Source organism: Cyprinodon tularosa, unplaced genomic scaffold (genome assembly GCF_016077235.1).
Source record: "Cyprinodon tularosa strain WSP-4 unplaced genomic scaffold, ASM1607723v1 ctg1234, whole genome shotgun sequence".
NCBI lineage: Eukaryota > Metazoa > Chordata > Actinopteri > Cyprinodontiformes > Cyprinodontidae > Cyprinodon > Cyprinodon tularosa.
In genome coordinates, this window is record NW_024038042.1 from 57,917 (window position 1) to 73,874 (window position 15,958).

General features: G+C 35.0%; 1 protein-coding gene and 1 long non-coding RNA gene across 2 annotated transcripts; both read left to right on the plus strand.

Moving 5' to 3' along the window:
* Nucleotides 1-9,813: 9,813 nt before the first annotated feature.
* Nucleotides 9,814-11,009, plus strand: LOC119777403. Its single transcript, XR_005279913.1, has 3 exons — nucleotides 9,814-9,946; nucleotides 10,626-10,677; nucleotides 10,784-11,009. It is a non-coding gene; the product is annotated as an uncharacterized LOC119777403 (long non-coding RNA).
* Nucleotides 11,010-11,208: 199 nt separating this feature from the next.
* On the plus strand, nucleotides 11,209-12,431 carry LOC119777401 (integumentary mucin C.1-like; the record flags this gene model as incomplete). The annotated part of the gene is made up of 1 exon (XM_038276268.1): nucleotides 11,209-12,431. A coding segment is annotated over one exon (768 nt), but the record flags the coding sequence as incomplete, so codon positions are not given.
* Nucleotides 12,432-15,958: the final 3,527 nt, after the last annotated feature.

The following is a 15,958-nucleotide window of genomic DNA, read 5'->3' on the forward strand; positions in this document are numbered from 1 at the left end:
AACAACAACAGCTGCTCCAACAACTACAACAGCTGCTCCCACAACTACCACAGCTGCTCCAACAACCACAACAGCTGCTCCAACAACTACCACAGCTGCTCCAACAACCACCACAGCTGCTCCAACAACAACAGCTGCTCCCACAACTACCACAGCTGCTCCAACAACCACAACAGCTGCACCCACAACTACCACAGCTGCTCCAACCACCACCACAGCTGCTCCAACTACAACAGCTGCTCCCACAACTACCACAGCTGCTCCAACAACCACAACAGCTGCTCCCACAACTACCACAGCTGCTCCAACAACTACCACAGCTGCTCCAACAACTACAACAGCTGCTCCCACAACTACCACAGCTGCTCCAACAACTACAACAGCTGCACCCACAACTACCACAGCTGCTCCAACAACCACCACAGCTGCTCCAACAACCACCACAGCTGCTCCAACCACAACAGCTGCTCCCACAACTACCACAGCTGCTCCAACAACCACAACAGCTGCACCCACAACTACCACAGCTGCTCCAACCACCACCACAGCTGCTCCAACAACCACATTTGCTCCAACTACCACAACTGCTACTCCCACCACGGCCTCTTCAGGAGTGACCTATAGAGGAAGTTTCCTTTTAATCATAGCAGTCATTACAGCGGCTATTTCTAACTGAAAACACAACTGTAAAATGTATCAGAAAGAGTCTAAAAACTTTTCATTATTTATAATAATGTATGACTGTCTTAACCTTTTCTTTTGACTTGTATTTTTGCTTTAATGGGATACTTATATGCATGTAGATTATTCAAATTATTTATATATTTATTAGTAACGTTGCTTGCCATTAAATAACTATATCCTCATTTTAAAATAGGGTTAGCAATCATCACAAGCTGTTATATGTTTTTGCGAATGTTTTTGAAAGATGGAATTTGTTTTATATTTGTGTAATAAAAATGTGAAGAAAGGGGTCATCTTGGTTTTTATTTTTATTATACAGTCTATAACAAGAAAAAAAAGTGTCTATACTGTAGTGGTGACTGGTCCTTACGTTATTACAAAAAAGTATTAATAAGTTGTAGTAATAAAGAATACATGTAAATCTTTCAGGCTTTTGTGTGACTCATACCAGTTGATAAAGAAATGTTTTATTACAGTCAGTGCCACAGAATTACACAACAACATCAATACAGCTTTAATATCATTTAGGTTGTTTTCAGGATCATCTGGGACAGTAGCATATCATTGAATTTTTACAAAAAGAAGAGGAAAATTAAACCCTCTGCTCACCATATGTAAATTAATATATTATATAAGTGTAAGCAAAGTATAATACCAAAGAAAACTGCCTGTTATAAAATGTAGCTTTCACACAAGTTGGTAAATAGTTCAGTAAAAAAAAGTTAAATAAAAATCTTTCAAATATAAAAATTTTTGAGAAGCAATATTCATGCAAGGTCCAGGCCTTATTGGGCTCTAAGCCTTTTTTCCCTATAAACCATTAACATGACAGCCCGATATTCAACGTAGGTTATAGGAAAGAGACCAACTAAAATAAACAGTTTGTGCATGCTATTTGAGGTTCTGCTGATGGATCTGAATGTTAGGTTTGTATACGCTGCAATATTTCAGACATGGGCCATGTGTGATGTTGGGTTATTTACTGCAGCGATATATAAAGTTGGACAATCCATGGATTGTGTCCAACATCCAGCCAAAAATACACAGAGTACATATTTCTAAACTTTAAGTTCCACATGTATACATGCAAGTATTATTATAATTTTTTTTACTGTGTGCTTTTTACTAATAAATTTCACACAAAGCTGTACCCTTCTAAGACTTGCCAAAATATTTTTACATGTAATCTAAACATTTTCAAATTTTGAAGACTATGAAATATTTGAATGATGAATTCAGATACTTTCTGAATGAGCAGTTGTCCATAATGGTATTTTACATTTTGATTGAAAAACAAAAATTATTAATATTCATTAGTCAATTGACCAAATCACATTTTGGTTATTTAGTAGAAAACAAAGAAAAAAAAAACTTCTATAATAGTTGTATTACCTATATAAATTGTACTGTGGCTCACAATCTTTAAACTGAGAACAGAACATCCCTTACGGAAAGAAGAACACTGGGGATCCTGAAAAAGAGAGTAATTAACTGTTTGTGTGAGGGAAACCCTGATCTTGTTTTATTACAGTACACATGCTTCTCTATAATGTTATTGGTAGTATGTGTAGCAGCCAGTCTGATCACCAGTGTGAGTTTATAATTGATTTTTATATGGAGAATGATTGGGGTAACCTGGAAATCAGAGATGGGAAGTAACGAAGTACAAATACTTCGTTACTGTACTCAAGTAGATTTTTCTGATATTTTTACTTTACTTTACTACTTATTTTTATGGCGACTTTTTACTTCTACTCCTTACATTTTTACACAAATATCTGTACTTTCTACTCCTTACATTTTAAAAAAATTGGCTCGTTACTTTAGTTTTGAATCATTTCAATGGAGTTACCATTATTATTTTTCACGTCATCAATACCAAATTTAATCTAATTGGATGGGAATCTACGTTGCATTTGACGCACCACTACAAATGATTTAAATTAAATGAAATAAATTTACAAGCCTGTACTTTGTTACTTTTACTAGAGTAAAGAAGTTTAATCAGTACTTCCACTTTTACCAGAGTATTTTTTAACACAAGTATCTGTACTTTTAATCAAGTACGGAAAGTGAGTACTTATGCCATCTCTGCTGGAAATACAACAAGAGTGAGACAGACACTGTTGCTTGTTGCTCTTCTTACTAACACAACAGGCGGAAGTCCATATCATAATCTGTACTGTCCTCTGGCGGTAAGATGTGGTATGGCACTTATTTTTTGTCTGATCAGCAAATCTCTTTTTATCCAAGGCTGAATAGTACGTATGTGACCAAACAAAGTACCGTAGGTGTCACAAATGGAGTCCATATTTGTTTTCGAAAATAATTGAGATGATCAATGTGCATCTAGCTGATCTCTCCGGTGGTTGATGCTATAAGAATGAGTCACTTTTCAAAGAAGTACGAACAACAAAATATGAAAATAAACAATATATGTAAACAATTGAAGATTTAGTTTTATTACATTATCTTCATAATGGTTAATGGAGATTTTGCTTAAGTGCATCAGAGTGTTTTGTTTATTTTTTTTCCTAAACAGCTCATTTCAACATATGACATTTTCTCCAAATTATCAACTAAAACTAACATTAAAGCATAAAATGTTGGCTCTAGAGAGAAAGCTCACTTAAATAATAAGGAAACAAAAAGCTTGCTTGGGAGTACAGCTGGCAATTTTGCACTGCTTATCCAGTGGATGTGTCTAAGTTTTGAATAAGCTTAGAAAAGTTGATGTCAGAAAATCTAAGTGGCCTTTGTTCATGTTTTGTTATGTATAAATCACCAGTGTACTTTGAAAAAGCCAGATTCGCTCTATATCACCATTCCTCATTATGAGGTTTTTAAACTGAATGGAAATGTATTTATCAGTCAAAGGATGTTGGAATTTCCATTAAGGGACAACATTTATTAAGGTCACATGTAGCAAAGACAGAAGTTTATATTTGTTTGAAAGTTCTTAAATTCATTATTGATGATTCATTTATTATTGATTTAAAGGCATACTGACATCCTCTTGCTTCTGTCCCTCTGTGACTGAACAGGTTCTTTTTTTGATGTGAACAATAAAGCCATCCTCGGCACTATATTATGAGTTTTTGATAGTGTGAGATAATGCCAGGTATTTTTAAACATTTTATAGGTGATTAAACCCTCCATATTTTTTAGTCTACAGTTTTGGAAAATTCTGTGAGATGCTCTCTGGCCAAAACTATGTTTTGTGTACACACCTATTAATTAATCATAACATATTTTAAAATATTTTTAATGTGAACATCCATGTCATGAAGTCGTGTTGCCTTAATGATATGTTGACTCCACGGGCAACCAACTTAAATAAGTTAACCTCTTAGAGGTTAAAGGCTTTTAGGAGTTACAGTGTGAAATATGGCCTATGGTGTAGGAGATCCATTAAATCAAATCAGGCCTTGTTTTTATGTCAGCTGTATTAAATTAAATTGTATTTCATTATATTATTGTTGTTAAGGTTTATGTAAATTTTAATTCACAAACCATCTGTTTGCATCACAAACACATGATTTGTGCATCATCTGTTAATGATGCAATGTTCAGGTCTGCTTGGGAGGATGATGCAGCACACAGAGTGAGAGTGCATCACTTTACTGGAATGTAAAATATCTGATGCAAAAACGCAACCCCTGACATCAAGAAACATCCACTGCATAAGTAACACCCGTATGTGTGAATTCTAATCTTATGGCAGTGTTTTGTTACGTAAAGAATAGAATTTTAAATGTTTCTTTGTATGACTCAATCAAAACAGAAAGGTTTTCTGATGTCATACATTTGTAGTGGTATTGTTCTTCTCCTTTGCAAGGAGATTCCACCCTGTAATTAGACTTCCATTACTGGATTGTTTTTCTACGTCAGAAACAAAAAAGGTTGTAATAGATAAACAATTTATAGATGAACTGTGGCATGTTTAAAATATATTGTTTCCTGATTTATGTGGTAACATGCAATCGGGCTGTACCCCTTAAAACCCTGCAGTTGTATTTAAAATAAGGGGAAACAATTATGGTGACCCTACTGATAAAACAGCAATGGTTTTTTTATTATCTAGAATTAATCTAAATGTAGCATGTGTTCTTGAAATAAAAACCTTTCTGAAATATTAAAACTTGGTGAATTTGAATTGGGACACATGGATTCTCAACTTGAATATTTGAATGGTAGAGCAAAACAGCAAATGGAAGAAATGCAGTGATTTAAATCTGAATCCACCCACCCTTCTCTGCCAGGGTCTCCTGTTTCTAGTCCAAAAACAATGTGAAACACTGATACAGAACTTAGAGCCACTTTATCACAAAGTTAGGCTAAGTTTGACTCATTATCATCTGCATGGGACAACAGCAGTGGTTTCAAAAGTACACACATTTGTTACTTAAGTAGAAGTATAGATACTGCAGTTTAAAAACACTGGTAAAAGTTTGTGTCAATTTTACCTCTTTACTCAAGTAAAAGTGAAAAAGTATGTGCTCTAAAAACTACTTAAAGTATAAAAGTATAAAGTAACCTTTAAATAAAAACAGCCGAGATGCTAATATATGAATTGAAAGCTCAATTTTTCAACTATTTTGAAAGATTCTTTGAGATAGGTCCAAGGATGAGGGAGGTCTTGTTGGTCTCTGTCTCCCGATACACTCTCGCCTGTGTCCGACCTTTCAGACATTTTAACATCTTTTTCTGAATCCGACATTGCAGCATAGACAATTCATGATTACAGTTTGAAGAACACCTGCTTGCTTCTGATGATTTCCTTTAGCTAACCAATGAGTGTTTGCATTATATAACTCATCCAATTACACTAGTTTTCACTAGATGTGTATAGTGCCAATGATGTGCATTGGATGGCTCACATGACGTGAAATAAATATTTATAAATATTGAACCGAAATCAAGAGTTACAAGTAACGTTTGTTTTAAAAATGTAAAAGAAAGTAGGAAGAAAATAAGTAATGGAGTAAAGTATAGCTATCTAAAAAGTACTTAAGTACAGTAATGAAGTATTTGTACTTTGTTACTTGACACCTCTGGACACCTCTGGACAACTTCGGCATATTCTCAGTAACAAGCTGTCTTTCTGGCTTATATATTGGCTAACTCTCTCTTTTGCAAAGGCATAGCTGGATCCCTAATCCAATAAAATGTCAGCAGCTGTCCTCAACAAAACTACTATTCCAATCATCAGTAATCTTTTATTGTAAATTATATGTTTATGTGCAATGAGCACATGAGGGCTGGGCACCAATAAAAGTACTTGACACTTAATCAAATCAATAAAATAAACGCTGGCATGAAACGACAGGCCTTCTCTATGATTAAAATTAATTGCGCTCATTTTGCCAAGTTTTGTTTTACCATTGAATTTTTCATGTTGGCTTCTTTGTATAATACAAAGGTGTTTTTTTTACTATTTAACTTGAAACATTTTTAATATTTTAGAAACTTTTTTTTCTCCAAGAATTTGCTCCATATGGCTTCTAACTCTTTCAAAATGGGAATATAAGAAAACTTGAAATTCCAATTTTTTTGTGAAATTAGCTAATTATTTTTCAGTATCTAATTATTACACAGAGGTTTACAAGGATTTAACTGTGTATAGATTAGCTAACAAAAATCAAGAGACACACTTGTTTAAAGACGCCTCAATTAATTTTATTGTCTCTGACAGAAAAAGCAATGGAGTGACGGGAGTCTAATTCAAGGGTGTATTCTCCTTTCATAACACAAGAACAACAGTCTGCATACTGAAATTGTTTTTTTGATGGTATGACCTCAGAAAACCTTTGTGTTTTGACTGAGTCATAACAAGCATTTCAGGTTTGTCAATAACAAATGCCATAAGTGTACATAGTATTTCAGATACTGCTGGTCCATTATTAGACGTGTATACGAAACAAAGTTATGGTCAGAGAAGATTTTTCCTATGATTTATTAGTTAAAAACTTAGGAGACTTTAACTTTCTGGTTTGGTTGAATCAGATAATAAATTAAAATTACATTGAATATAGTGAGCCTTCATCACACTACATAGGGTGTCAGCCTCCCAAGCAAATCTGAAAAATTACAGTGTTTTTTAGCAGCTCATTTTTTCCACTTTATTTCTTAATAAAATTTAAAAAACTAGAAAAAGCACTTGGAGAGCGCAGACCTCCGCCAAGCAACACATTTTCCCCTTATTGTGACCTACGCCCATAAAACTCGCACATGATGTGGATCATTTTTTAATTTTAATTAATTGTTCCTTGGCATGAAGTGTAGCTCTGGTAAGCATTTTCTTAAAGTTTTTTTAAGAACATTTCAAGTAATCTGGGTAATAGACCAATAATCAAACCAACCAATATGGTTCTCTGTGGCTGCCCTAACAGATGAATACCATGCATCTGCAAGTTCTGTTTTCTGTTCTGTTCTTACATTCTTCATTGATTAATCTGGCTCCCTTTTCTTGTGTTCTTTTTGTATTTATGTCTTCAATACAATGAGGGCTCTGATATTTTGATTTGAGCTTGGATTGATATTTTGGAGCATAAATCAACATAAATTAAACATAAATCAACAGAATCAACAGAATAGTTTTATTTGAAAATACACATTGTTTCTCTTAAATCTTCTTTACAAATTTGTAAACTACCACCAATTTCCTTTACGATCTGATACTGAGTATAAAACAATCTGGTACTGGCAATACTGTAACATACTTTTTTTTTTTTTTTTTTTTGCAAATACAGTTAATGTGTTTTTGTTACATGTACAAAATAATTTAACTGCTCTGTAACAGTGGTCTTCAAACAGGCCCCTTCGGGCATATTATTCTGAATGCTTAGTTGTTTCCCTTACCTAATAAAGGGGTGACTAATAGGTCTTTATAGCTCTTGGTGCTAATGGGGAGAAGGTAATTTATATTCAGTTTATTTGTATGGCACCAATTCACAACACGTAACATCTCAAGGCACTTTAGAGAGGTTCATGTCAGATTGGTTAGGAAAACCAATTGATTGCATCAAGCCATTGATTTGCAAGACATGCTTATATTAGATGAGCCTGCAGTGAAGACATTTGCTTGCATTTTGTCATTGACTCTTCAGCAATCCCTCAGACCAAGCATGGATGTAGCGACAGTGGACAGAAAATCTCAGCAGAACAAAGCTCATTTTGAATAGCCATTTGTCAATGCTGACTGGGGTTCAAAAAGACAGAAGCAGAAATACAAAAGGTAACTGGTAACTAGCTCCACAGATGATCCCATCCAGGAAAGACACAGCTAAAGAGGAACAGACCAGATGAAGCTACCATGAGAAAAAGCAGAGACAGCATAAAGTTGTGAGTAGAACTTGACAAACACCGGAGGTTGGGAAAACAGAAATAAAATTAAGCCGAAGCGGGGGGGGGGATGGTCCCCATGTGATCCAGCAGCCCAAACATGTAGCAGCACATGTACAGAATAATAGTTCAGTATAACCTAACTGTTGTGGAGCCACAACAGGCCCTACCGGATCGGGCTGTTAATGCTCCACCTACTTCTCTACTTGCCCAGTTACTAAGTAAATAACACACTGTTTTTAACTTTAAGCTTTATCAAAGAGGAACATTTTAAGCCTAGCCTTAAAAGTAGACAGGATTTCTGTCTCACTGACTAAAACTGCTTGTTGGTTCCATGGAGAGAAGTCTGATAACAAAAAAATCAGCCTTTCATTCTACTTTTAGAAATTCTAGGAACCACTAATAAACTTGCAGATTGAGAGCAAAATGCTCTGTTAGAAAAATAAGGAACAATCAGATCTCTGATATAAAATGGAGCATGGATATATAGGGCTATAAATCTGAGAAGGTTAATTTAAAATTCTATTCTGCATTTAACAGGAGGGTAATGAAGAGAAGCTAGGATAGGAGAGATCTGATTACTTTTTTAAATTTTCGTCAGAACTTTGGCTGCAGCATTTTTGATCAGCTGGGGGCTTCTAACTACAGTTGATGGACTTCCTGATAGTAAAGAATTACAATAGTCTAGCCTTGAAATATAAAATACATTGACTAGTTTGTCTACATCACCCCTGGACTAGATATTTATATATTTTTTTTATTATTTTGGATATGAAAAAAGGATATTCTAGAAACCCCTTTTATACAGGATTTAAATGACAAGTTCAAAAATAACAACAAGATTTAGTCTGATATAAATTTAATCCCATCAAAATAAATACACTTACCTTCAATTTAGAACAGACGCATATGTTACGATTAGGGCAGGAAAAATGATGAAGTTTCTCCATGCCTGCCTTTCAATTGCACAAAACAGAAATCAAATACTTTTTTGGCTTTTCGGTTTTAAAATATAATCAAAAGTGATTCATGATCAGTTCATAATAACTAACTAAACAATAATTCATTTATTCTATCTGGAACAGTGTTTAAAGCCTTTTGAAAAGGCTTCTGATGGGACTGTATAATAATTTTTTATTTATTGTTTTTTTTAAGTGCCACATAAATAAAGATGGATTAGATTCTTCTCTGCTGAAAGGTCAAATTTTTTTCTCTGAGATACTTTTTCAGTTGTTACGAGTTATAAATACACTAAGCCTTATAACCTGTAGCTTTGCATATTGGATCAACAATTGTCACTGTTGACTTGTTGATCCATTAAGAACAGCTACCGCTGATAGAGTTTACATCTTCAATATACGGAGTCTCTAAGAAAATTGAAAAAATATTTCAACAAAGAACAACCTGCGCATAGGACATACTGTAGAGTTTTTATGAGTTTGATAAAACAATGTAGCTACAAGTAAAACTAACTATTTTTATATCAGAATAAAAAAGTGCAGCCCGTAATAGACTAGCAAACAAAGTTAAGAAACAAATTCTTTCCAACTTGCAGCTTCATTGTCTTTGACGTCAAAACCGATCGAGTAATTAAAGGGTTGACGTTCCTTACCAGAACAAAACAGTCTGCAAACTGCTGGTATCACTCCAGAACAGACACGTACCAATCAACCAGTCATAAACAGATGAGTCAAAAAAATGTTCGACCGGTAGCCACACCTACGATAAAGCATTATTTACTTAATTGCTGACTAATTTTTACCTTTACGTGCACCTGACATTATAGTACCTGCTCTGTATGTATATAAAGCCTTTATGCCTAAACTGTGAATAGTACCAGTTAACCAGCAAACTGATAGGATCAGGGAGCATCAGAACCTCTGTTCCAGCTGTGAAGGCAACTTAACAGACAAAATCTGTAAGTACTTTCTTATGCTACTTTGAAATAATGTTTTAATTAATTAAAGCATGAAAGCATTGTTATTCAATTAAATTATCATTATACTATCATTCATCTGATTTCAAACCCGCATGCTCACTCAGAAGGATGCTTTTGTTAAAAGTTCTTTACCAATTGGCATTATAAGCCGTATCTGACTACATTCTTATAGTAGGAATTAAATTATAATTTATGTTAATACATATTAATATTTTGTGATATAGATATTCTGTCATAGATTTGTTAATCTTCCTGAATATCATATTTGGTGGAAAGGGCTATAGATAAAAACAGACAGCAGAGGTAAATTAATTCACAATGGTTTGAAGTGCCTGTCTTACATTAGCATTTTATAATAATGAAATTCTTTACTGAAAATAAAAAAAGAATCTTGATTCATTTTTTCAGAAAAGGACAAAAGCCGTGGAAATATAAAAGTTGATATTAATAGTATTACTTCATGAAAAAAGTGCAACTCTTTTAAATGAAAATCAAACTTTGTTTTTTAAAAGATATATTAAATTACTGTTAAAGTAGTATGTTACAGTTACAGATAAGGCATATAAAATAGATATTTTTTTTCTTCAAATGAACGGGAATTAGAAGGTAAACTAACTATCACAAATAAAAGATAATAAAGACATTTTCTTTTAAACAGAGAACAAGATAAGGAAGAATAATGAAGATTTTGTGGATACTGCTACTTCTTGGTAAGTTAAGCATCTTAAGACCACAATGTGGTAGTTATAAGTTTAAAAATCAAATTTATTTCATTAGGCTCTACGTGATTAATAATTCATATAAAATCAAACCTAGGCATCCAGATAATGACCATACATGCTCAAACAACTGGAACAGCTTCTCCTACGACCACGACTGCTCCAACAACCACAGCTTCTGCAACAACAACCACAGCTGTTCCAACAACAACCACAGCTGCTGCAACAACGACCACAGCTGCTCCAACAACCACAGCTGCTGCAACAACAGCCACAGCTGTTTCAACAACAACCACAACTGCTGCAACAACGACCACAGCTGCTCCAACAACCACAGCTGCTGCAACAACAGCCACAGCTGTTTCAACAACAACCACAACTGCTGCAACAACGACCACAGCTGCTCCAACAACCACAGCTGCTCCAACAACCACAGTTGCTGCAACAACGACCACAGCTGCTCCAACAACCACAGCTGCTGCAACAACAACCACAGCTGCTCCAACAACCACAGCTGCTGCAACAACAACCACAGCTGTTCCAACAACAATCGAAACTGCTGCAACAACGACCACAGCTACTCCAACAACCACAGCTGCTTCAACAACCACAACTGCAGCAACAACAACCACAGCTGCTCCAACAACCACATCTGCTGCAACAACGACCACAACTGCTCCAACAACCCCATCTGCTGCAACAACGACCACAGCTGTTCCAACAACCACAGCTGCTCCAACAACCATATCTGCTGCAACAACGACCACAACTGCTCCAACAACCCCATCTGCTGCAACAACGACCACAGCTGTTCCAACAACCACAGCTGCTGCAACAACCACAGCTGCTCCAACAACTACAGCTGCTCCAACAACGACCACAGCTGCTGCAATAACCACAGCTGCTCCAACGACCACAGCTGCTCCAACAACCACAGCTGCTGCAACAACCACAGCTGCTGCAACAACCCCATCTGCTGCAACAACGACCACAGCTGTTCCAACAACCACAGCTGCTGCAACAACCACAGCTGCTCCAACAACTACAGCTGCTCCAACAACGACCACAGCTGCTGCAATAACCACAGCTGCTCCAACGACCACAGCTGCTCCAACAACCACAGCTGCTCCAACGACCACAGCTGCTCCAACAACCACCTCAGCTGCTGTAGCAGCAACAACAATTCTCACTGCTACAACTTCAGCAACAACCACAGCCTCTGCAGGAGTTACTTATAAAGGAAGTTTTCTTTTAATCACAGCACTCATTGCATCCGCTATTTTGAAATGAAGAAACAATTGTTTAATGCAAAGAAAAAATGTCTACAAACTTTTAATGATTTATTTAAATTTATGACTGTCTTTTATCTTTTTGTTTTGCAAAGTTTTTGTGGTTGAATTGAATCTTGATATGCATACAGAAATTTCAATTTATTTATTTATTTATCAGTTTATTTATTTGCTTGTCATTAAATAACTATATTTCCTTTTTAGATTATAATATGCATTTTTTTTAAAGAAACATTCATACAGAACCACATGAGCCACACTACACATTCATTCAAATATTACACACTGTTACTACATGCTTTTTAAAGATGTAATCCAAATTGTTATATACTTGTGTGTAAGAATTACAACCAAATTTGTATTTATAGCTTTTAGTTATATTATGCTGACCAAAGTTCGAAGTGGTTACAGGCCTGACTGTTGTTACAAAAAGAATGTTTATTATTTATTGCAATAAAGAATACAAATAAAATGTTGAAACTTAGTAGGTTTTAGTTTGATTCATACCAATTGATAAAACATTTATTTCTACAGTCAGCATCTAAGAACTAGAAAAAACCATCAAACTAATCTTATTATTATTTATTTTTTCAAACTAATCTTAATATCCTTTTAGGATCAATGGGAATTGTTTAACATTTGTTCATCACAATACTATATTTAAATTATTTAACTTTACTTACTGCTAATTAAATACATGTCATCTCAAGGCACTTTACAGAGACAATCCAACTATTCCATTCTATCCAAGGAAAACAAGCAAGCTTGTAGCAACAGTGGAGAGGAAAACTCCATTTTAAAAGGAACAACCCTCCAACAAATTCAGGCTCAGTGTGAGTGGCCATCTGCCGATGTTGACTGGGTTTTAAGGAGACAAAAGCAGACATACATAAAGAAGCATACAAGATACAAAAGGTAACTGTCAACCATCTCCACAGGTGACACCCTAATGGAAACAAACAGCCAGGTAGACATGGTCCGAGCCAGCTCCCGTGTCTGCAGATGAAAGGGAGTACATACAGTTGAGGCCTGAACGCACTGGTTTAGTATGACCTTTTAATCTCTGTTCTGATTTTTTTCCATGTAACACTCACTGTGTAAAGAGAGGCTCCAACTAGGCAGGGTGGGCAAAGTTCTTTAGACTAAAACACACAGATAATGTTTATTGAAAAATGCACGTTCCTTTTGTGCAGAAGCTCAACACTAAAACTACCAGCCATTGCTCACTACTCTATTCTACCAGAGGGTACCAATTGGCAAAGCTGGACTAAATTGCAAATTACTTTTTCACCTTTTTTATGTGACTGCAGCCATTAGTTTTGAATGTGCTAGTATCAAAGTCACCAGCAGTTGTTTTAGGCCATGTGGTGAAGGCTGTATAATTAAACCTTTTGAGTTATGATGAAGCAAATGTCTGCTTTGATAGAAATTATGATAATATAGAAATAACTAAATAATATTAGCCATAATTACTATTGAAGTAAAAGTGGTAAAAATATTTCAAATGCTATGGATATGTCTTTATGGTCAGGGATTACGATAATGTTGACAAAATGAATGTACAAATATTAGATTGACGGGTAATACAAAGGGGAAACATGCTGCTCAGGAGAGATCGGTGCTCTCTGAGTTCCTTTCAGGTTGCAATTTCTTTATACTCAAAAATTAAATCTGATTTATCACACCAGGCAAGATCCAATTGTAAGTTAGCCAAGTCATAGTTATGAGTCTGAATCAAATAATTCAACTGAAATAGCTTACAGTATTGGTCATAATCAAGCATTAGAAATTGAAATATGTTGGGCAAAGAGACCATCCAATTTACAATTATTGGGTGGAAGGTTACTCTAGTAACTTGAATGATCATATAATGAAAAACATATTTGGGGGAAATCCTTAGAAATCTTTAGAAGTTAGCTCTTTCCATTAGGATTTCTATCAACCATGTCTGCAGCCAGAAAGTGAAGAAATGTGACCATGCACACACACATGATGTGACCATGCTATAGATAACACTTGAGCATATGTCTGTTCTGGAGATAGACAAAGTTTGTTTCTGGGTAACTGAAAGCCTGCAACAATGCTGTGAATGTCTCCACATACCATTACTAAAAAAATAATAAAACTTCCTAATATGATAAACAACCCCTCTCGCTTAAACACCTTGTAACCTTGCAGCTCTGAGGTCTAATTGAATGAAACTCATTGCTATTAAATCAGTATATGTAAAAGGGAATTAATAGCAGATACATTTTCCCATCACAAAGGATATTGGAACTTCCTTTAAAAGAGAACATACATCAATGTCACATGTAGGTGATTTATCCCTGGATACATTTAGACTTAGACTAAACAACATTTATTGTCATTTTGTATACGCAGTGTTCACAAACCCTATGTATCATGACATTTCCTTAAAGTACAGCGGTGATCAAATGTAAACATTGTGGGAGAAAAAACACTGTGATAAAAAATGCATTGATATAGAATTCAACTTTGTCATTCCACTGTCACAAGTACAAAGCAACGAAATGAATTCTCTGCATTTAACCCATCCCCTGGAGCAGTGGGCTGCCATTGTGCAGCGCAGGTAATTAATCCCTCAGTATTTTCTTATCTACTACCAGCTTTGGAAAACTCAGTGATAAGCTCTCGGGCATAAATTATATTTAGTCTACACACCTACTAATTAATAATGAATTATCCTAAAATATCCTTTATGTGAATATCCATATCTTGAAGTTAAGTTGTGTTGATAATTTTGATGGAATTTTTTTTTTTATCCCTGAAAAGACATCTTTCATTTAATTTTTGCTTAAATGTCTTTCTGTTCTCACTCTTGAAGGAGGTGGTCGCATTTTCCTGCTCCTCCGCAACTTCCTGATCTGTTCCTGCTTTGCTGTGTCTTAACAGTTAAGTCTTAACAAGACTTAAAAGTAAAAAGAAAATATCTACATCAGTAGTAAAAAACTATTTTTGTATGAAAAAACAACAACAGGTTTTTAAGAAATGCAGCCCTCTGCAGACTAGCAAACAAATTCAGGACAAAAATTATTTCCAGCATGTAGTTTTATTTTCTTTGACGTCAAAACTGATCCAGTAAGTAAAGGGTGGACATTGTTTGCAAGAACAAAACAGTCTGCATAATAAAGGTGTCACTCCAAAGTTGTGACTTTAAAAACCTTCCTGTTGTGACGGAATCATATAAGAAACCATTTCAGTAGTTCACCTTTACATAAGTTACTGCCGGTTCAAAATTAGATACTGGAAAGAAAATGTGTCGGTCAGAGAAGGTATCACCAAATTGTGCTATGCTGTTACAGTAAAAAAAAAAAAAGAAGGCTCTAAAAATGATTAAATTATTAAAAAATAATTGAATATAATGAGAAAACTAGATGTGGTGGTTTTGTTGGAAAAATTCAAAGGTTGCTTTTGATGTAACAGAGGGTCTGATCCTTATCCCAGCAATCAATGGACAAGCAGCAAGAAGATTGTCGGTATGAGTTTCAGAATCTGTAAAAATGAAATTTTAGAACAGCTACAGCGAATTTAAAATCTAATATTTGGTACAGATGAGCTTAATATATATTTTCTTTTAAAGAAACGCTGAACATCTATTAACTGTGACATTTCTATCCTCTATTAAAGGTGTATGCAATACATTCTTAAGAAAGCCCATGTGGATGTCATGTGGTGAGATTTAAGATTCACCTGGCTGTTAAAAATACATTAAATTAAAAGACATGTGAAAAAAGAGCTCAGAGGTAAATAACATTACTGACGTCCCTATTTATAAACATACAACTTACCTGTAACAAAGCAGCCACACATAAGAAACCCAAACATAAACTGATTCGGTCTTATATTTAATACCTTACAAATGTTATGTAGTTTTTCTTTTTTGGTCACAACACATATATTTGATTGATATAGTAAGCTGTAATAAAATCTGAACTTAAATGGATAGGTGTGACTTATGCAGT